This window comes from Mya arenaria, chromosome 4 (assembly GCF_026914265.1).
Source record: "Mya arenaria isolate MELC-2E11 chromosome 4, ASM2691426v1".
In the NCBI taxonomy this organism is placed as follows: domain Eukaryota; kingdom Metazoa; phylum Mollusca; class Bivalvia; order Myida; family Myidae; genus Mya; species Mya arenaria.
The window spans coordinates 62,730,483-62,753,019 of record NC_069125.1 but is presented as its reverse complement, the minus strand read 5'-3'; the positions used below and the strand labels follow the sequence as shown (position 1 = coordinate 62,753,019).

At 39.7% G+C, this 22,537-nt stretch overlaps 1 protein-coding gene across 1 annotated transcript; it reads left to right on the top strand.

Moving 5' to 3' along the window:
• The first annotated feature begins 1,538 nt into the window (after positions 1-1,538).
• LOC128230973 (fibropellin-1-like) lies at positions 1,539-22,270 on the top strand. The gene is made up of 9 exons (XM_052943398.1): positions 1,539-1,596; positions 4,096-4,209; positions 6,198-6,311; positions 8,899-9,012; positions 13,521-13,649; positions 16,356-16,462; positions 20,934-21,002; positions 21,493-21,595; positions 22,266-22,270. Exons 1-9 carry the CDS (start codon positions 1,539-1,541, stop codon positions 22,268-22,270), a joined length of 813 nt encoding a protein of 270 aa, XP_052799358.1.
• Positions 22,271-22,537: the final 267 nt, after the last annotated feature.

Genomic DNA, 22,537 nt, shown 5'->3' with positions numbered 1-22,537 from the left:
GGAGATTGTGACTACATTGCGTCTGAAATGTTGCCCTACACACACTACACAAAGGCTGTCATCGTGCCCTCCTTGGCCAATAATGCCAGATTTATAACTCGCGTACTGACACCAAAAACAAACCAACGTGTTTGCGTAGCGTATTCAGACCGGATTACCTGTCAACAAAATGCATCAGCATATTGGCTGGAATCGATGCCGACGTCAACTCCTTTAGTTGTTTACGGAAACGAGTCTTTCTCCGTTGTTCAATACAAGGAGAATCAAGCTTTTATGACAGTACTTCCAGGTGTTGACCAGTATCTGAATAGCTATGTTTTCGTTGTTCCTTGGGTATACAGCAATTCCAACAGTCACATGTCTGTTATAATTCCAACTAATGAAAGCACCGGCTTGCGTCTTGATGGACAAAGTATATCTAAACCAATCACAAGTTCGTCAGTTCCAGATCCATATGGGCATTTCACTATATTTACGTATTCCATTTCTTATGGCTACCATGTGTTGGAACATAACAATGTGAACATTTATTTTGGATTGGTATGTTTTGGTTATGGGGACGGATCAGCTCAAGCATCTTACGGGTTTGCCGCTGGATTCAATTTTGGTATGTCAAACAATTTTACATTCCAATTAATGTATATACTAGTAGTTAACTTGATTTGTACACAAATTGAACAGTGCAATGTTGTTGATTGTTTACATGTAGTTTACTTATGATTGACATACCTAATGTGTTTTGCGAATTAGTGACAATTGTAGAACTTTATAGGCATTTCTCCATATTTATATACATTCCGTTTTAAATAGTATCGACAATTCAAACGTAAATAGCATATGTTTGGTTTTCGATTGTCTTTCGAGCTTGTGGTATAATAATCTCATTATGTTTAAGGATAAAAGTTCTAAACTGTGAATCCGTGAACAGTACAGAGTAACATGTCTTCACTTAAAAACAAACTCGTTTAAAAGTAGTTACCGTGGTCTTGTCAGTTAAAAAAAAAGAGCGATTAAGTTCAATTTATATGTACAACATTAACATTTTATACTGTAATGCTGTTGAAGTTGGTGCTAAAAGTGTTGGTGTTAGAAAAGAAGGTTGGCAAATAATGTTTCGTCTTTTTCAAATCAAAAGCTTGTATATATATAAAATATTTATATTTAGTTTGTGTTCGCGGACCTTGTGTATGTTTAAGTAGATCGTAGAAATGCAACACCTGAAGTGGTTGATTATTCAATTACTTAAACTATATCCGCAAGTGGATTTAATAATGCCTTGTTAAAAACCTTTCTGATTTATCTAAAAGGACCAAGCAAAATTTCGATAATACATTTAAAATTGAAATAAAACTTTCAGCACGAGGACCATATTTCATTTGTATAATTAAGTTAGTTTTCAGAAAATCTTACCATGCGACACTAAAAAAAGTATATGTACATGTGTTAAAATTATAAAACCATTTGTTTTGAAAATACTCACAGATGTCGACGAGTGTTCTTCCACGCCTTGCCAAAATGTAGACACGTGTGTAAATAGTATGGGTAGCTACACCTGCACGTGTAAGGCGGGATTCTCGGGCACACATTGTGAGAACGGTAATGTCTTTAGTTATCGTTCTAAATAAATAACATGCGAGAATTAATATTTCATTAAATTTATACGGCTCTGATACACGGCCATTAAACGCCACCTCCACCACTTAACACTGGTGCAAAGAAAATGAGCTGTCGACACTTCCGTGAAGCAGCTGTGCCCACGTGAGTATGCTCTATATTTTATTTGATAATTCTTTAAAACGGACATATTTCGATAATCGGAGAATGTGGTATCGTGTTAGAACACTTTTACTGCAAGATGGCTACAATTTCGTTTAATATTGTGCAAACTATGGTGCCAGGAGCTTTTCAACCGAATCAGACATATTTGACAGCGCCACCACTACTCGACAGCACCTTCACTAGGGCAACAGCGCCACCACTTTTATAAAAAAAATGTGCACATTTCCTTTTTAAGAAGTGCTTATTAGTTGTGTTGATTTCCGACGAAAGTATTACACATAACTGTAATATTTGCATATATATGCAAGCAGATCAATGTCCGATTCGGCAGAAAAGCTCCTGGCACCACAGTTCGCACAATATTGAAACGAACTCATAGCCAGTTTGCAGTAAAAGAGATTTTACACGGTACCGCAGTCTCCGATTTTCGAAATATGTCCGTTTAATAAAAATATCAAATAAAATATAAACCATACTCAAGTGTGAACAGGTAAACACAGGGCACAGCTGCACCACGGAAGTGTCGACATCTCATTTTCTTTGCACCACCTTTAAACGGTGGAGCTTGCGATTAGTGGGCATGTGATAACAAAACGTGTTTTTTAAATATCCCACATGTGTCGACGAGGTTTATTCCATTGTGTAGGGCTGGATTCTCGAGCGAACAATGTGAAATTGGTAAAGTCAGTCTTCGGTTATTTGCTAGCCCCTTGACAATATTGAATATGCCGCAATTATAACGATCCCTGGAAATAAAATACCGGTGCCCAGCGCATTTGCAGTGTTGTTTTATTCCCAATCGGAACACCTCAGTCATTATCCAACATATAATTGGCCTTGAAAATAATACTGGTATTTGAAAAAGTCCATCATGACGGCGACCCTATTGAAAAACGTGTTGTATGTTTTTTTTCAACCGTCAAAGGACATATCTTATGTTAACCGGAGGAGATGTTATGACATTAAACTGGTCCTGTAAGTTCATTTTCAAGTTTCTCTAAAGCGTAACGAAGGCACAAATCAAAATAATTCATTTTAACACATTGTTAACACTATCGGATGCGACTCTATTAAGAGTAATGATAATTGAGTTAATCGCCGGCGACCTCATCACATCCTTGTATATCCTGAAGCCCATTAACGAGATACGTACCGAGGCTTGCGGGATATGGCCGAGTTGTGCGACGTCAACAAACTCCAACATATCCCTTCAGAGAAATGCATGCTCGACCCTGAAGGGGTCCGCTGGTCTTTATATACACTAAATATCTATTCACACAGAGCCCGGGCTTCGCTAATTTGCATATTACCAACCAAGTTAACATCCTTTCTATGAACGTACTTCCGTTTATAACGGAATGTTATTATGAACTCATATCGGCCGCCTACAGCGGACCGTTACACTATGGACGCACATCAACTGCCTACAGCGCACCGTTACACTATGAACGCACATCCGCCGCCTACCGCGGACCGTTACATTACTTTCCCCTCTGAGAAGACTCGTCCCCGAGTCTTGGTCTTGGTAGCTCAAGGGTAAGGCAACTCCGTTCCAGCAGTTGTCAATATCCCACCGCTGCCACCATTTGTAACGTGCGACGTCATACAAACACCAACAGATCCCTTCAGAGTAAAGCATGTTCGACCTTGAAGGGGTCCACTGGTCTTTATATAACGTCGCACGTTATTTACTTTTTCATTTACTGTCAACGAACAGAGATATAAACAATCAATCCGAGAGTGTTGTAGTAATACTGTGGTTGTATTTTGTGCTTCCAAAGAACCCTCATTTTGAATGTATATGAACTGCCTTAATAAATAATTTGACAACAAAGTGTAAATTATGATGAGCTGAATTGGATACCTGTTGTCTGTCGTCTGTCATATAATTGTTTGAAGTATTCATTTAATTAAAGCCTTTTTTCTGCTCATTATTTTTGTCACATTTGTCTCTCTTATTTTTCAATGTTGTTTAGTTTGTGTTTTTGTGCTGTGTTTTACTGTTTTCGATTGTTGTGCATTCGATTGTGTTGGATATACTTCATGTTTTATACTCATCTGATTACAAAACCTAATCTTCTTATTAATATCCCATAGATGTCAACGAGTGTCATTCCATTCCTTGCCAAAACGGTGGCACGTGTGTAAATGTCATTGGCAGCTACACATGCATTTGTAAGGCGGGATTCACGGGCCAAAACTGTGAAAACGGTAAAGTCTTAGTTATCGTTCTTTAAAATTCACATGCGATATTCAATTTTATTTAATTATTCGAAACTCTCATAACAAAACATTTTCTGTTACAATATTCAACAGATGTCAACGAGTGTTATGCCAGTCCATGCCAAAACGGTGGCACGTGTGAAAATGTCATTGGCACCTACAGATGTTTGTGTAAGGCGGGATTCACGGGCGAACACTGCGAGAACGGTAAGTTCTTGAAATATATTTCGTTTTAAAACATAAGATGAAATATAATTACATTCATACCGATGCTTGTTGAAACGGATACATATCCTTAATGAGTAGCATGTAGTTATATTTAAATTGAATACAATAATTACCTACGAGGCCAACTCTTTATGCAGAAAAGCTTAGAAAGATTGATAACATACTGAGAGTTGCTGCACATATTGATTTGTCAAGTGATTTTTTAAATGAATAATTAATGCGAGGACACCTTTGTTTCTGAACAACGCAGTTCACAAGTTCCGCAGCATAGAATATTTAAATGGTATTCTTTAAAAGTGTGTGGCAGTGAACGTTGATGAATAGATTTTGCCCCTTCCTGCATTTAGATTGTATCTTATACCTACATTTTCAGTAAATGAAATTGCAGATAGGCAATCAATCATTAAGTACAGGGCTTTATCATTAAGAATTTCAACTTTTGCGGGTGTTTAAAGGTCCGCCTACTGCCACTCATCCGATTCACACTCCCCATGTCATATTTTGCGTCAGCCAATGAGGTTGTATTCTAAGACAGTCAGAAGACCCAAAGTAAAACCTGAAAGATTAAGAACGGGCGGAGTGAGCGTTGCAAACATATTTTAAGGTTTGACTTCGTGTCATGTAAGTTTCGTGTCATGTAACTATTAATATGTCTTGTGGTGATAACTTCTATTTTTAAGAATAATGTTAATATTTCTGTAAGCAGGAAGTGAATCTTCTGCATTCATTTTTCAAAATCGTTCTTATTTGAAAAGAACCCGTTAAGAAATCACAATACATTATTGATTAGATACTCTTGAAAAAATGACACAAAACATTCTGACCAATGGCCTGTTGAATTGTGGGCCTATGTACAAGTCTGGACTGTAAATCAAGAACGAGCATCGTTAAGGTCCCATTATTAGAAAAAATTAACTGCAAATTAGATATTGACACAACAATGTATTCATATCCCTTTTACAATAGAATTTCAGCAACAACCAAAAAATATTCAGTCGTTTTGCTGAACTCCTGAACACACACACAAATCTATTGCAAAGAATTAGTATTTTAACCCCTGCAACAAAATTCACATCGAAACTAAATTTAAAACAAATTACAATTTTGAAATATTTTGGTCTCCCCTACCCTCTTTGTATTGATAAAAGGGACTAGAAACGAAGGAAGAAAACAGAAAATTGTCAAAAATTTACATAAAATTGATGTCGTTGTGTACAACGCATTGAATCTTACTTACTAATTCGCTTTTTCCAAATCGAATTTTACTGGATTGGTCGAACACGTACTGTATATGATCTGTTCAAGCCACATGACTTTAAAAAAAGCTATATTTCAGACTACTGGGAAATCACTTTTCGCTTTTTCTAAACGGGTAAACTCAGCTGCGACTGGAAATACTGTATTTTCCGATTTTGGGACCATCGTCGTACACTTAGTTACACGTTCTTGGATATCAATATAGAAAAGTGATCACACTTGACATAGCATCCAACACTTCTGGCAATGTGACTATACAGATACCGTTTCTGGGAATTAACAGAACAGAAAGTTTTGATAAACACTTTACCACGACAGTATCCCCAAATATTGCAATAAATAGCACTGGTAGAGAGAATAGAGGAATTTACTTAAGTTCGTCTGTTGATATTGCCGTTTTCGTTACAAGCTTCAGAAATAACGTTTTTGATGGTGACACATTCTTAAGTATTCCTACATCAAGCCTTGGTAAAGAATATACAGTGGGTACTTATAAAGACACCTTCGGTTATAACTCGATGTTTCTTATCGTTGCGTCACAACCCCTCCAAACACAGGTTAATCTAGTATTTCCAAATAACACACATACTTCGTTCTATTTGAACGAGTTCTGGGAGTATTTAGAGGCTATTTATAAGAATGCGACACTAAAAAAAGTATATGTACATGTGTTAAAATTATAAAACCATTTGTTTTGAAAATACTCCCAGATGTCGACGAGTGTTCTTCCACGCCTTGCCAAAATGTAGACACGTGTGTAAATAGTATGGGTAGCTACACCTGCACGTGTAAGGCGGGATTCTCGGGCACACATTGTGAGAACGGTAATGTCTTTAGTTATCGTTCTAAATAAATAACATGCGAGAATTAATATTTCATTAAATTTATACGGCTCTGATACACGGCCATTAAACGCCACCTCCACCACTTAACACTGGTGCAAAGAAAATGAGCTGTCGACACTTCCGTGAAGCAGCTGTGCCCACGTGAGTATGATCTATATTTTATTTGATAATTCTTTAAAACGGACATATTTCGATAATCGGAGAATGTGGTATCGTGTTAGAACACTTTTACTGCAAGATGGCTACGATTTCGTTTAATATTGTGCAAACTATGGTGCCAGGAGCTTTTCAACCGAATCAGACATATTTGAGATCTGCTAGTATTTCAAGTACACCTTGTTGCTTAAAAATGTTACAATTCAATTGTTTTATGTTTCCTCGGGCACAAAACATATTCGACAGCGCCACCACTACTCGACAGCACCTTCACTAGGGCAACAGCGCCACCACTTTTATAAAAAAAATGTGCACATTTCCTTTTTAAGAAGTGCTTATTAGTTGTGTTGATTTCCGACGAAAGTATTACACATAACTGTAATATTTGCATATATATGCAAGCAGATCAATGTCCGATTCGGCAGAAAAGCTCCTGGCACCACAGTTCGCACAATATTGAAACGAACTCATAGCCAGTTTGCAGTAAAAGAGATTTTACACGGTACCGCAGTCTCCGATTTTCGAAATATGTCCGTTTAATAAAAATATCAAATAAAATATAAACCATACTCAAGTGTGAACAGGTAAACACAGGGCACAGCTGCACCACGGAAGTGTCGACATCTCATTTTCTTTGCACCACCTTTAAACGGTGGAGCTTGCGATTAGTGGGCATGTGATAACAAAACGTGTTTTTTAAATATCCCACATGTGTCGACGAGGTTTATTCCATTGTGTAGGGCTGGATTCTCGAGCGAACAATGTGAAATTGGTAAAGTCAGTCTTCGGTTATTTGCTAGCCCCTTGACAATATTGAATATGCCGCAATTATAACGATCCCTGGAAATAAAATACCGGTGCCCAGCGCATTTGCAGTGTTGTTTTATTCCCAATCGGAACACCTCAGTCATTATCCAACATATAATTGGCCTTGAAAATAATACTGGTATTTGAAAAAGTCCATCATGACGGCGACCCTATTGAAAAACGTGTTGTATGTTTTTTTTCAACCGTCAAAGGACATATCTTATGTTAACCGGAGGAGATGTTATGACATTAAACTGGTCCTGTAAGTTCATTTTCAAGTTTCTCTAAAGCGTAACGAAGGCACAAATCAAAATAATTCATTTTAACACATTGTTAACACTATCGGATGCGACTCTATTAAGAGTAATGATAATTGAGTTAATCGCCGGCGACCTCATCACATCCTTGTATATCCTGAAGCCCATTAACGAGATACGTACCGAGGCTTGCGGGATATGGCCGAGTTGTGCGACGTCAACAAACTCCAACATATCCCTTCAGAGAAATGCATGCTCGACCCTGAAGGGGTCCGCTGGTCTTTATATACACTAAATATCTATTCACACAGAGCCCGGGCTTCGCTAATTTGCATATTACCAACCAAGTTAACATCCTTTCTATGAACGTACTTCCGTTTATAACGGAATGTTATTATGAACTCATATCGGCCGCCTACAGCGGACCGTTACACTATGGACGCACATAAACTGCCTACAGCGCACCGTTACACTATGAACGCACATCCGCCGCCTACCGCGGACCGTTACATTACTTTCCCCTCTGAGAAGACTCGTCCCCGAGTCTTGGTCTTGGTAGCTCAAGGGTAAGGCAACTCCGTTCCAGCAGTTGTCAATATCCCACCGCTGCCACCATTTGTAATGTGCGACGTCATACAAACACCAACAGATCCCTTCAGAGTAAAGCATGTTCGACCTTGAAGGGGTCCACTGGTCTTTATATAACGTCGCACGTTATTTACTTTTTCATTTACTGTCAACGAACAGAGATGTAAACAATCAATCCGAGAGTGTTGTAGTAATACTGTGGTTGTATTTTGTGCTTCCAAAGAACCCTCATTTTGAATGTATATGAACTGCCTTAATAAATAGTTTGACAACAAAGTGTAAATTATGATGAGCTGAATTGGATACCTGTTGTCTGTCGTCTGTCATATAATTGTTTGAAGTATTCATTTAATTAAAGCCTTTTTTCTGCTCATTATTTTTGTCACATTTGTCTCTCTTATTTTTCAATGTTGTTTAGTTTGTGTTTTTGTGCTGTGTTTTACTGTTTTCGATTGTTGTGCATTCGATTGTGTTGGATATACTTCATGTTTTATACTCATCTGATTACAAAACCTAATCTTCTTATTAATATCCCATAGATGTCAACGAGTGTCATTCCATTCCTTGCCAAAACGGTGGCACGTGTGTAAATGTCATTGGCAGCTACACATGCATTTGTAAGGCGGGATTCACGGGCCAAAACTGTGAAAACGGTAAAGTCTTAGTTATCGTTCTTTAAAATTCACATGCGATATTCAATTTTATTTAATTATTCAAAACTCTCATAACAAAGCATTTTCTGTTACAATATTCAACAGATGTCAACGAGTGTTATGCCAGTCCATGCCAAAACGGTGGCACGTGTGAAAATGTCATTGGCACCTACAGATGTTTGTGTAAGGCGGGATTCACGGGCGAACACTGCGAGAACGGTAAGTTCTTGAAATATATTTCGTTTTAAAACATAAGATGAAATATAATTACATTCATACCGATGCTTGTTGAAACGGATACATATCCTTAATGAGTAGCATGTAGTTATATTTAAATTGAATACAATAATTACCTACGAGGCCAACTCTTTATGCAGAAAAGCTTAGAAAGATTGATAACATACTGAGAGTTGCTGCACATATTGATTTGTCAAGTGATTTTTTAAATGAATAATTAATGCGAGGACACCTTTGTTTCTGAACAACGCAGTTCACAAGTTCCGCAGCATAGAATATTTAAATGGTATTCTTTAAAAGTGTGTGGCAGTGAACGTTGATGAATAGATTTTGCCCCTTCCTGCATTTAGATTGTATCTTATACCTACATTTTCAGTAAATGAAATTGCAGATAGGCAATCAATCATTAAGTACAGGGCTTTATCATTAAGAATTTCAACTTTTGCGGGTGTTTAAAGGTCCGCCTACTGCCACTCATCCGATTCACACTCCCCATGTCATATTTTGCGTCAGCCAATGAGGTTGTATTCTAAGACAGTCAGAAGACCCAAAGTAAAACCTGAAAGATTAAGAACGGGCGGAGTGAGCGTTGCAAACATATTTTAAGGTTTGACTTCGTGTCATGTAACTATTAATTGTTCCCGTATAACTTGTTGATAAATTGTCTTTAGTATATAAACATATTTCATAGCATTCACTCGAAGTATGCTTTCGGATGCGTTATTCAGGTGAATTTACCATTTACATAATAAGAACAAAGCTATCATAATATGTCTTGTGGTGAAATCTTCTATTTTTAAGAATAATGTTAATATTTCTGTAAGCAGGAAGTGAATCTTCTGCATTCATTTTTCAAAATCGTTCTTATTTGAAAAGAACCCGTTAAGAAACCACAATACTTTATTGATTAGATACTCTAGAAAACATGACACAAAACATTCTGACCAATGGCCTGTTGTATTGTGGGCCTATGTACAAGTCTGGACTGTAAATCAAGAACGAGCATCGTTAAGGTCCCTTTATTAGAAAAAAATAACTGCAAATTAGATATTGACACAAAAATGTATTCATATCCCTTTTACAATAGAATTTCAGCAACAACCAAAAAATGTTCAGTCGTTTTGCTGAACTCCTGAACACACACACAAATCTATTGCAAAGAATTAGTATTTTAACCCCTGCAACAGAATTCACATCGAAACTAAATTTAAAACAAATTACAATTTTGAAATATTTTGGTCTCCCCTACCCTCTTTGTATTGATAAAAGGGACTAGAAACGAAGGAAGAAAACAGAAAATTGTCAAAACCTTACATAAAATTGATGTCGTTGTGTACAACGCATTGAATCTTACTTACTAATTCGCTTTTTCCAAATCGAATTTTACTGGATTGGTCGAACACGTACTGTATATGATCTGTTCAAGCCACATGACTTTACAAAGCTAAAATTTCAGACTACTGGGAAATCACTTTTCGCTTTTTCTAAACGGGTAAACTCAGCTGCGACTGGAAATACTGTATTTTCCGATTTTGGGACCATCGTCGTACACTTATGTGATGTTACTGGATTTTTTATCACTTCTGTTTCCACTTTTGCAACAAATAAAGACTATATACACTTTTGTAAAACATTTCAATAGTCTCTTTTAAATCGTATACTATTTAAAGCTGAAATATTGTTAAATCTGTATAAACGTCACAGATAGAACACATTGATTTTTTTCTTTCCTTATTTTTTTTCATTCTGGCTAACTTTTGAAACTAGGTTAGAACTTATAAAAACGGCCAAAAGCGTCGAACTCATTTTTACATAGTTTCCTGGTAAAACAGCTCAATTTTACAATTACTGTATCCGGTAAGATGTTTTCTTTATTTTGGTAGCAAACGCTCCACTGATGTGCTACGCCTGTGAAGATATGACTCATCTGGAACTTTGCGATACAGTCAAAACATGCGAACGTGGCGAGGTATGTTATGGTCGTGTGTAAGCTTATCAATACTCGCACTCGGACCTTGTCCATTCGGCGAGTGGTCCGTTAGGATTGTTAGTCATTTTATGTTTTTTTGGAGCAAAGTGCAAAGACAGAATGTATCTCTGGTTAGAGCTACCCAGGTTCTTTAACGTGCATCAGTGTATAGCACTATGTTCCAAAAACCTGAAATGCCTAACACTCTTATCGAAGCACTCGCCGAATGGACCATACCCTGGTAAGAGTATAAACAAGGTTACCCACCCCCAGCCCCTATGGAAAAATATAAATAGTGGTAGATCCATTGTCTAGTGGTTACACACTTGACTGTCAATCCAAGTATTGCCAGTTCTATTCCCCGCCTAACCACTAAAAACATACTAATAGTTTTCGGGGGGGGGGGGCATAAAATGGGGTCCCGTGTGACACTACTATACACTGGTGCACGTTAAAGAACCAGGAAATCTCTCTCTCTAATCAGGGTAACAATATGCTCAAAAACCTAATATGACTAACAATCTTATCGGAGTAATCGCCGAATGGGCCTTGTCCGAGTGCGTTTATAAATAAGGTTACAGTCTCACCCAAGAAAAATATGGACTCACCGCGTGACCAGTCCTGGATCAGCGGCGTTGAGAATTCATGTTGGAGGCATGATATATGTATTCTAACGAGATAGGTATTACTTGTTAAATAAAATATACATATTGATTTGTTCAATAAAATATTTAGATATTGATTAATGTAATGAAATATTTAGAACTTGTGTGTTACGATGAACTGTTTATAATAAATATTGATTGTTTCAATAAAATATATAGACTGTGATGATTCAAATGAAATTTATAGGTAGTTGTTTCGAATATATTTGTCTTCTTGGATTGTTCCTGTAGCTCAAATAAATAGATCGATATTTATTGGTTTCCAATGTATTAATGTATTGATATGCTTTCAATAAAATATATATACATTGATTAGTTTCAATATATTCATGTTCATGTATATATTAATATACTTTAAATGTTTTACATCGATTTTGATTTGCTTTCAATGTACGAGGGAACGTGGTATGCTTTCATAAAGTGTATAGCTATTAATAATTTATTCCATTCAATGTATGAATGTGTATATTTATACACCCTTAATTATAGGTATTATTGATTTTGTTCTATAAAATGTATAGATATTGATTTTTGATGTTTTTTTAAAGAGGCATCCAGATCTGTTTTATTTCAATGAAACGTATATATATTAATTGATTCAATGAAATATATAGATAGTGATTGTTTTAATGTCTTTTTATATTTCAAACAGCTCTGTATTGTGCAACACAATCACCAAAAATACCGATCAGGCTGCGCTTCCGTCTCGGTAGGTGGTTTAATACTGTTTAGAACACAACCTACGTTTTCAGCCAATGAAATTGCAGATAGGCAACCATTAAGTACAAGACTTTCGCGGATGTTTAAAGGTCTGCCTACTGCCATTCATACACATTCCCTGCTTTGAAATTGTGTCAGCCAATGAGATAATATTCTAAGACAGTTTGATGGCATGAAGTAATATTTTAATGATTAAGAACGGCTAGTTCGCTACGCTCACTTCGCCCATTCTTAATAATTAAAATGTTATTCATGTCAGTTAACTATAACATGGTCAGTCAGGTAATGAACTTAATGATACAACGTTGCATGTGAAAGAGTATTGAATCAAGTGCGTTTTTAATTGCTTAATTTAATTTGCGTCCACTTAAGTATAAAGTAAACTATATCATCTTTGTTCATGTCTGATCACGTTCTGAAAAGAAGTCCATTCGGAAGCAGAACCAATCTCATAAGCTTGAAAAATAGCAGTTTAGGTTTGATTGAAATTGTTCAATGACAGTAAAGAAAGGTGCTACATTGTCAACGTGTTCTATGCTTCGTGTATAGGCATGAATCCAACATGATTACAGTATTGTTTTAAATTTTGTAAGAAAACAGTGTTTTTAAGTAAGAAATATTGATATCAACATTATACACATTTAAACAGCTAGATGAAAACAGTTAAAGGCTCTTTTAGGTCAGTAAAGACACAATTATATAAACACATATACGTTCCGTATCATAGAAAGCAACAGAACATATATTTATTTCAGTTCAAACATTCAACATAATAATATACAATGAAATAGATCAAAATGATCCTTGGTCCCTGGCAAGAAATAATACTTGTTCATATGTGCATGGCTATTAGCGAGTCTATATACGAAACGAAAGAAATATTAGTATTTATGTTAATTAAATAACACAATGCGGTATATTGTAATGAACACATCGATTTGATTATACAGAAAATAAATGTAAATAAAACCTTGACATATCATTTAAATGTGTAAACATTATAATGATATACTTTTATTATTATTATTATTATTATTATTATTATTATTATTATTATTATTATTATTATTATTATTATTATTATTATTTTAACATACATAATGATCCATAGAAGTATATCTCATAATATATTCTAGCAAAGAGACCTACATATATTGATTCTTTAATTACAATTCAGACGTGTTCACTGGCTCACAACACCTCAGGCCACTGTGCAGAATGTTGCGGCACGGATTTCTGCAATGACCACGGCTGTGGGGACCCAGGTAGGCTCACATCAAAATAGCGTAAATGATAAAGAAACGTTCTGTCCTAACATGTATCAAACAATGTATCAAATGGTTGAGTGTTAACCGAATGGTTGGGTGTTCGCCAACTAGTTAAATGTCCGTCGAGTGAATGTGTGAGGTGAGTGTCCGCCGAACGGTCGAGCGTCCACCGAAAGTTGAATGTCCACTGAGTGGTAGAGTGTTCGCCAAATGGTTAAGTGTTCGCCAACTAGTTGAATGTCCGCCGAGTGAATGAGCGGGTTTAGTGTCCACCGAGTGGTTGAGTGTCCATCTAACGGTCGGGTGTCCACCTAACGGTCGAGTGTTCACCGAGTGGTTGAGTGTCCACCGAGTGGTCGAGTGTCCACCCAGTGGTTGAGTGTCAATCTAACGGTCGAGTGTCCACCGAGTGGTGGAGTGCCCACCGAGTTGTTGAGTTCCCGCCTAACTGTCGAGTGTCCAACGAGTTGTTGAGTTCCCGCCTAACTGTCGAGTGTCCAACGAGTTGTTGAGTGTCCGCCTAACGGTCGAGTGTCCACCGAATGGTTGAGTGTCCACCGAGTTGTCGAGTGTCCACCGAGTGGTTAAGTGTCCACCGAGTGGTTGAGTGTCCACCAAACGGTCGAGTGTCCACCTAACGATCGAGTGTCCACCTAACGGTCGAGTGTCCACCGAGTGGTTGAGTGCCGGCCTAACGGTTGAGTGTCCACCGAGTGGTTGAGTGTCCGCCTAACGGTCGAGTGTCCACCGAGTGGTTGAGTGTCCACCGAGTGGTTGAGTGCCCACCGAGTGGTTGAGTGCCCGCCTAACTGTCGAGTGTCCAACGAGTTGTTGAGTGTCCGCCTAACGGTCGAGTGTCCACCGAATGGTTGAGTGTCCACCGAGTGTTTGAGTGTCCACCAAACGGTCGAGTGACCACCGAGTGGTTGAGTGTCCACCGAGTGGTTGAGTGTCCACCGAGTGGTTGAGTGTCCACCTAACGGTCGAGTGTCCACCTAACAATCGAGTGTCCGCCTAACGGTCGTGTGTCCACCGAATGGTTGAGTGCCGGCCTAACGGTCGAGTGTCCACCGAATGGTTGAGTGTCCGCCTAACGGTCGAGTGTCCACCGAGTTATTGAGTGTCCACCGAGTGGTTGAGTGTCCGCCGAACGGTTGAGTGTCCACCGAGTGGTTGAGTGTCCGCCGAACGGTCGAGTGTCCACCGAGTGGTTGAGCGTCCACCGAGTGGTTGAGTGTCCTCCGAACGGTCGAGTGTCCACAGAGTGGTTGAGTGTCCACCGAGTGGTTGAGTGCCGGCCTAACGGTCGAGTGTCCACCGAGTGGTTGAGTGTCCGCCTAACGGTCGAGTGTCCACCGAGTGGTTAAGTGTCCACCGAGTGGTTGAGTGTCCAACCAACGGTTGAGTGTCCACCGAATGGTTGAGTGTCCGCCGAACGGTCGAGTGTCCACCGAGTGGTTGAGTGTCCTCCGAACGGTTGAGTGTCCACCGAGTGGTTGAGTGTCCACCGAGTGGTTGAGTGTCCTCCGAGTGGTTGAGTGTCCGCTTAACGGTCGAGTGTTCACCGAGTGGTTGAGTGTCCACCGAATGGTTGAGTGTCCGCCGAACGGTCGAGTGTCCACCTAACGGTCGAGTGTCCACCTAACGATCGAGTGTCCGCCGAACGGTCGAGTGTCCACCGAGTGGTTGAGTGTCCGCTTAACGGTTGAGTGTCCACCGAGTGGTCGAGTGTCCGCCGAACGGTTGAGTGTCCACCGAGTGGTTGAGTGTCCGCTTAACGGTTGAGTGTCCACCGAATGGTTGAGTGTCCGCCGAACGGTCGAGTGTTCACTGAGTGGTTGAGTGTCCTCCGAACAGTTGAGTGTCCACCGAGTGGTTGAGTGTCCGCTTAACGGTTGAGTGTCCACCGAGTGGTTGAGTGTCCGCTTAACGGTTGAGTGTCCACCGAACGATCGAGTCTCCGCCGAACGGTCGAGTGTCCACCGAGTGGTTGAGTGTCCGCTTAACGGTCGAGTGTTCACCGAGTGGTCGAGTGTCCACCGAGTGGTCGAGTGTCCACTGAGTGGTCGAGTGTCCTCCGAACGGTTGAGTGTCCACCGAGTACATAAGTGGATTGTTTGTCCGCCGAACGGTCGAGTGTCCACCGAGTGGTTGAAATTCCGTCGTGTGGTTGAGTGACAGCCGAGCGCAGCATACAGTCACCTTTTTAATTTATATTATATTTACGAGCAAAGCATGTGCTCGCCTTTATTAATATATGAATAGTGTTAGTAAGTTTATGTCTGTTACAAGAAGTTACTTCCTTTTGTCGTCTAATTGATATTTTTAAAGAAATATTTTCAGTATAGTTAAATAATCAATCTTACCCTCCTTTGTCGTATGTTTGTTGTAGTGGGTCGGGAGCGATAGAAGTGAGAAATATGATAATATATTGTTTTCATTCGACATTCAGGACAAAGACTAGGTACAGGAATATGAACAAAACAAAGATTGGGCAAAAGCTTCACACTAAAGCTTCACACTAAAGCTTTATGATCAGGGACATATATAAATCTCATGATTTGGATTTTGTCTTCATCACAGGTCATTGCAGTTATGAGTCTTTTTGTTGTCTTCACACCGTTCCAAGACGGTAAACTCTCTTGTTTAGTTGGACTACTGAGATTGTCCCTGTAGCTTTATTTGCATTTATTTATATTGCAGGTCTTACTGGTTTACCACGTGACCAAAGAGGACCCATTTGTTTCGACTGTAACCATGCGCTTACCATTGATGAGTGCACATCAGTTCGACCCTGTCTGAAGCATGAGGTAAGTGTTAACTAGACCATGTCTAAAGTATGAGGTAAGTGTTAACTGGACAATGTCTTAAGTATGAGGTAAGTGTTAACTGGACAATGTCTTAAGTATGAGGTAAGTATTCACTAGACCATTCTGAAGAACGAGGTAAGTGTTTACTAGTCCATGTCTAAAGCTAAGGTAATGAGTTCACTAGACCATGTCTGAAGAATGAGGTAAGTGTTCGCTAGACCACGTCTAAAGTATGCGGTAACTGTTCACAATACCATGTCTGAAGCATGAGGTAATGAGTTTACTAGACCATGTCTGAAGCATGAGGTAAGTGTTCGCTAGACCACGTCTAAAGTATGCGGTAACTGTTCACAATACCATGTCTGAAGCATGAGGTAATGAGTTTACTAGACCATGTCTGAAGCATGAGGTAAGTGTTCGCTAGACCACGTCTAAAGTATGCGGTAACTGTTCACAATAACATGTCTGAAGCATGAGGTAATGAGTTTACTAGACCATGTCTGAAGCATGAGGTAAATGTTCGCTAGACCACGTCTAAAGTATGAGGTAAGTGTTCACAATACCATGTCTGAAGCATGAGGTAATGAATTTACTAGACCATGTCTAAAGCTAAGGCAATGAGTTTACTAGACCATGTCTGAAGCATGAGGTAAGTGTTCTCTAGACCACGTCTAAAGTATGAGGTAACTGTTCATAATAACATGTCTGAAGCATGAGGTAATGAGTTTACTAGACCATGTCTGAAGCATGAGGTAAATGTTCGCTAGACCACGTCTAAAGTATGAGGTAAGTGTTCGCTGGACCATGTCTGAAGTATGAGGTATTGTGATTACTAGACCGTGTTAAAAAGTATGCGATAAGTGCTCACTAGACCGAGTCTAAAGTATGAGGTAAGTGTTCACTAGACCATCTCAGCAGCATGAGGTAAATGTTCACTAGACCCGGGCAGCAGCATGAGGTGAATGTTCACTAGACCCGGGCAGCAGCTTGAAGTAAATGTTCACTAGACCCGGGCAGCAGCATGAGGTGAATGATTACTAGACCCGGGCAGCAACATGAGGTGAATGGTCACTAGACCCGGGCAGCAGCATGAGGTAAATGTTCACTAGACCCGGGCAGCAGCATGAGGTAAGTAAATGTTCACTAGACCCGGGCAGCAGCATGAGGTAAATGTTCACTAGATCCGGGAAGCAGCATGAGGTGAATGTTCACTAGACCCGGGCAACAGCATGAGGTAAATGTTCACTAGACCCGGGCAGCAACATGAGGTAAATGTTTAGTAGACCCGGGCAGCAGCATGAGGTAAATGTTCATTAGATCCGGGCAGCAGCATGAGGTGAATGTTCACTAGACCATGCCAGAAGCATGATGTAAATGTTCACTAGACCCGGGCAGCAGCATGAGGTAAATGTTCACTAGATCGGGGAAGCAGCATGAGGTGAATGTTTACTAGACCCGGGCAACAGCACGAAGTAAATGTTCACTAGACCCGGGCAGGAGCATGAGGTTAATGTTTAGTAGACCCGGGCAGCAGCATGAGGTGAATGTTCACTAGACCAGGGCAGCAGCATGATGTAAATGATCACTAGACCCGGGCAGCAGCATGAGGTAAATGTTCACTAGACCCGGGCAGCAGCATGAGGTGAATGTTCACTAGACCCGGGCAGCAGCATGAGGTAAATGTTCACTAGATCCAGGCAACAACATGAGGTGAATGTTCACTAGACCCGGGCAGTGTAAATGTTCACTAGATCCGGGCAGCAGCATAATGTAAATTACTAGATCCGGGCAGCAGCATAAGGTGAATGTTCACTAGATCCAGGCAGCAGCATGAGGTGAATGTTCACTAGACCTGGGCAGCAGCATAATGTAAATGTTCACTAGATCCGGGCAGCAGCATAATGTAAATGTTCACTAGATCGAGGCAGCAGCATGAGGTAAATGTTCACTAGATCCAGGCAGCAGCATGAGGTGAATGTTCACTAGACCTTGGCAGCAGCATGAGGTGAATGTTCACTAGATCCAGGCAGCAGCATGAGGTGAATGATTACTAGACCCGGGCAGCAACATGAGGTGAATGGTCACTAGACCCGGACAGCAGCATGAGGTAAATGTTCACTAGACCCGGGCAGCAGCATGAGGTAAGTAAATGTTCACTAGACCCGGGCAGCAGCATGAGGTAAATGTTCACTAGATCCGGGAAGCAGCATGAGGTGAATGTTCACTAGACCCGGGCAACAGCATGAGGTAAATGTTCACTAGACCCGGGCAGCAACATGAGGTAAATGTTTAGTAGACCCGGGCAGCAGCATGAGGTAAATGTTCATTAGATCCGGGCAGCAGCATGAGGTGAATGTTCACTAGACCATGCCAGAAGCATGATGTAAATGTTCACTAGACCCGGGCAGCAGCATGAGGTAAATGTTCACTAGATCGGGGAAGCAGCATGAGGTGAATGTTTACTAGACCCGGGCAACAGCACGAAGTAAATGTTCACTAGACCCGGGCAGGAGCATGAGGTTAATGTTTAGTAGACCCGGGCAGCAGCATGAGGTGAATGTTCACTAGACCAGGGCAGCAGCATGATGTAAATGATCACTAGACCCGGGCAGCAGCATGAGGTAAATGTTCACTAGATCCAGGCAGCAGCATAATGTAAATGTTCACTAGATCCGGGCAGCAGCATAATGTAAATGTTCACTAGACCCGGGCAGCAGCATGAGGTGAATGTTCACTAGACCTTGGCAGCAGCATGAGGTAAATGTTCACTAGACCATGGCAGCAGCATGAGGTAAATGTTCACTAGATCCAGGCAGCAGCATGAGGTAAATGTTCACTAGATCCGGGCAGCAGCATGAGGTAAATGTTCACTAGACCCGGGCAGCAGCATGAGGTGAATGTTCACTAGACCTTGGCAGCAGCATGAGGTAAATGTTCACTAGATCCAGGCAGCAGCATGAGGTAAATGTTCACTAGATCCGGGCAGCAGCATAATGTAAATGTTCACTAGACCCGGGCAGCAGCATAAGGTGAATGTTCACTAGATCCAGGCAGCAGCATGAGGTAAATGTTCACTAGACCTTGGCAGCAGCATGAGGTAAATGTTCACTAGATCCGGGCAGCAGCATGAGGTAAATGTTCACTAGATCCAGGCAGCAGCATGAGGTAAATGTTCACTAGACCTTGGCAGCAGCATGAGGTAAATGTTCACTAGATCCGGGCAGCAGCATGAGGTAAATGTTTAGTAGACCCGGGCAGCAGCATGAGGTAAATGTTCACTAGACCTTGGCAGCAGCATGAGGTAAATGTTCACTAGATCCAGGCAGCAGCATGAGGTAAATGTTTAGTAGACCCGGGCAGCAGCATGAGGTAAATGTTCACTAGACCTTGGCAGCAGCATGAGGTAAATGTTCACTAGATCGAGGCAGCAGCATGAGGTAAATGTTCACTAGATCCGGGCAGCAGCATAAGGTGAATGTTCACTAGACCTTGGCAGCAGCATGAGGTAAATGTTCACTAGATCCAGGCAGCAGCATAATGTAAATGTTCACTAGATCCGGGCAGCAGCATGAGGTAAATGTTCACTAGATCCAGGCAGCAGCATAATGTAAATGTTCACTAGATCCAGGCAGCAGCATAATGTAAATGTTCACTAGACCCGGGCAGCAGCATGAGGTAAATGTTCACTAGATCCAGGCAGCAGCATAATGTAAATGTTCACTAGATCCGGGCAGCAGCATAATGTAAATGTTCACTAGACCCGGGCAGGAGCATGAGGTTAATGTTTAGTAGACCCGGGCAGCAGCATGAGGTGAATGTTCACTAGACCAGGGCAGCAGCATGATGTAAATGATCACTAGACCCGGGCAGCAGCATGAGGTAAATGTTCACTAGATCCAGGCAGCAGCATAATGTAAATGTTCACTAGATCCGGGCAGCAGCATAATGTAAATGTTCACTAGACCTAGGCAGCAGCATGAGGTGAATGTTCACTAGACCTGGGCAGCAGCATGAGGTGAATGTTCACTAGACCATGCCAGAAGCATGAAGATAAAGACAGTGATGTAATTGTTCATTAGATTTTATGTTCTTTTCTTACAGGTTAAAGTTTATATACGCATAGACGCCTAAAGTTTTTATAATGTTGTTATTTACACTACACAATGCAAAGGCGATTTATTCGATCGGATTGTACGAAGATTAAGAAGGGAATAAACACATGGCGAGAATCGTAATGGTCGTTGTTATTAGTATTAAACCTTAATTGTCTAATTTTAGTAACGACGACATTTCTCTTAAAGCTTTTCAGTTAAATCTTAACTAAGATCATGGTCGTTGTTACCAGTATTAAACCGTATTTGTCTAATTTTAGTAACAACGACCTTCCTCATAACGCTAGTAAGTACTTTTAAACAAAAAAATATGATGAATAATGCTTGTAAACATGCAGTTGTTACACTTATGTATACAGGTATGCGCTGTAGAGAAGTTTAACTGGTTTGGACATTTCAACTTCAAACTTGGATGTGTTGATGCAACGGTACGTTTTGGCACAATGTGAATTATAGCTTTTTTTGTAGTTTATGGTGCTTTTGGATATTTTGATCAGCTTTATTTGAACCAACTGCTAGCATTCTAATCTGAAATTTAACTGTATAAAAATGAATTATTGCAAACAAGGTCCTCCGGTACATATATTTTTAATATTTAAATGTGTAAACATTATAAGCATTGTTATTATTATTATTAGTATGAAGTATACATCGTCGCATACCCCCGAGACACATTACGCTATGCTTCGTTGTGTACCGTGGGCAATTTAGCTAGGAAAATCTCGTAATCAAGAATAATTATTGAGGCAGGTTCCGAAAAGTACCTGATGTCTATTTTTCAAATGACCAATTACGTTGAAATGTGTCTATAGAAAATATCTTTAATTCCTTAGACAAATTACCTTCGACAAGCAGCAATGAGTGGCAAAAAGGCTAAAACGTTTGTTTATCTAACTCATAATGGAATATTCTTTGTAGTGTGGTCCACTGGACAAACGTTCAGTTCCGGTCTGTAAATCGTGCTGTGACCAAGACTTCTGCAACAGGAATTGCTCTGACCCGCACTCGCCCGTCATAGTTGGTGAGGAAAAGCTACCGGATGTAGATTTTATTATTATTAACTTTCACATTAAATTCAAATTAAGAACATATGCATATTAATGAAAGCTCATATTATCTATTCAATGGTGTTTCAATTGAAACTCATTCTAAAAGGGAGCTCGTATTATCTATTCAATGGTATTTCAATTGAAACTTATTCAAGAAGGGAGCTCATCTTCTCTATTCAATGGTGTTTAAATTGAAACTCATTCTAGAAGAGAGCTCATATTATCTATTCAATGGTGTTTCAATTAAAACTTATATTAGAAGGGAGCCCAACTTATCTATGCAATGGTGTTTAAATTGAAACTCATTCTAGAAGGGAGCTCATCTTATCTATTAAATGCTTTTACTATTGGTAATCATTCTAGAAGGGAGCTCATATTATATATTCAATGGTGTTAAAATTGAAACTTATTCTAGGAGGGAGCTCATATTATCTATTCAATGGTGTTTAAATTGAACTCATTCAAGAAGGGAGCTCATCTTATCTGTTAATTGCTTTTACCATTGGTAGCCTTTCATGAAGGGAGCTCATATTATCTATTTAATGGTGTTTCAATTGAATCACATTCTAGAGGGGATATCCTTCCCAAGCACAATCTACATACGAATTTACACTATTTTCATATGTTTTCTTCACTTTCCAGGCTGATATCACAACTGTTGCCGTTTCAACTTTGGTTCTGGTATTCCTAATTAAATCGTTAATTTGGTGGTTTGTTATAAATAAACAGTTCAAAATAAATTGATGAATATTAAGGCATTCAGTTATTTGCGATTCTTTCCCCTGCAGTAAAGAGATAGTCTGACTAAATTGAATTGAAAATGACAAAGTGCGTTACAAACTATAAGCACTTCAGTACGACCAAAGCGAGAACATTAACAATACCTGAACCTCTGATAATACATTGCTTTTTGT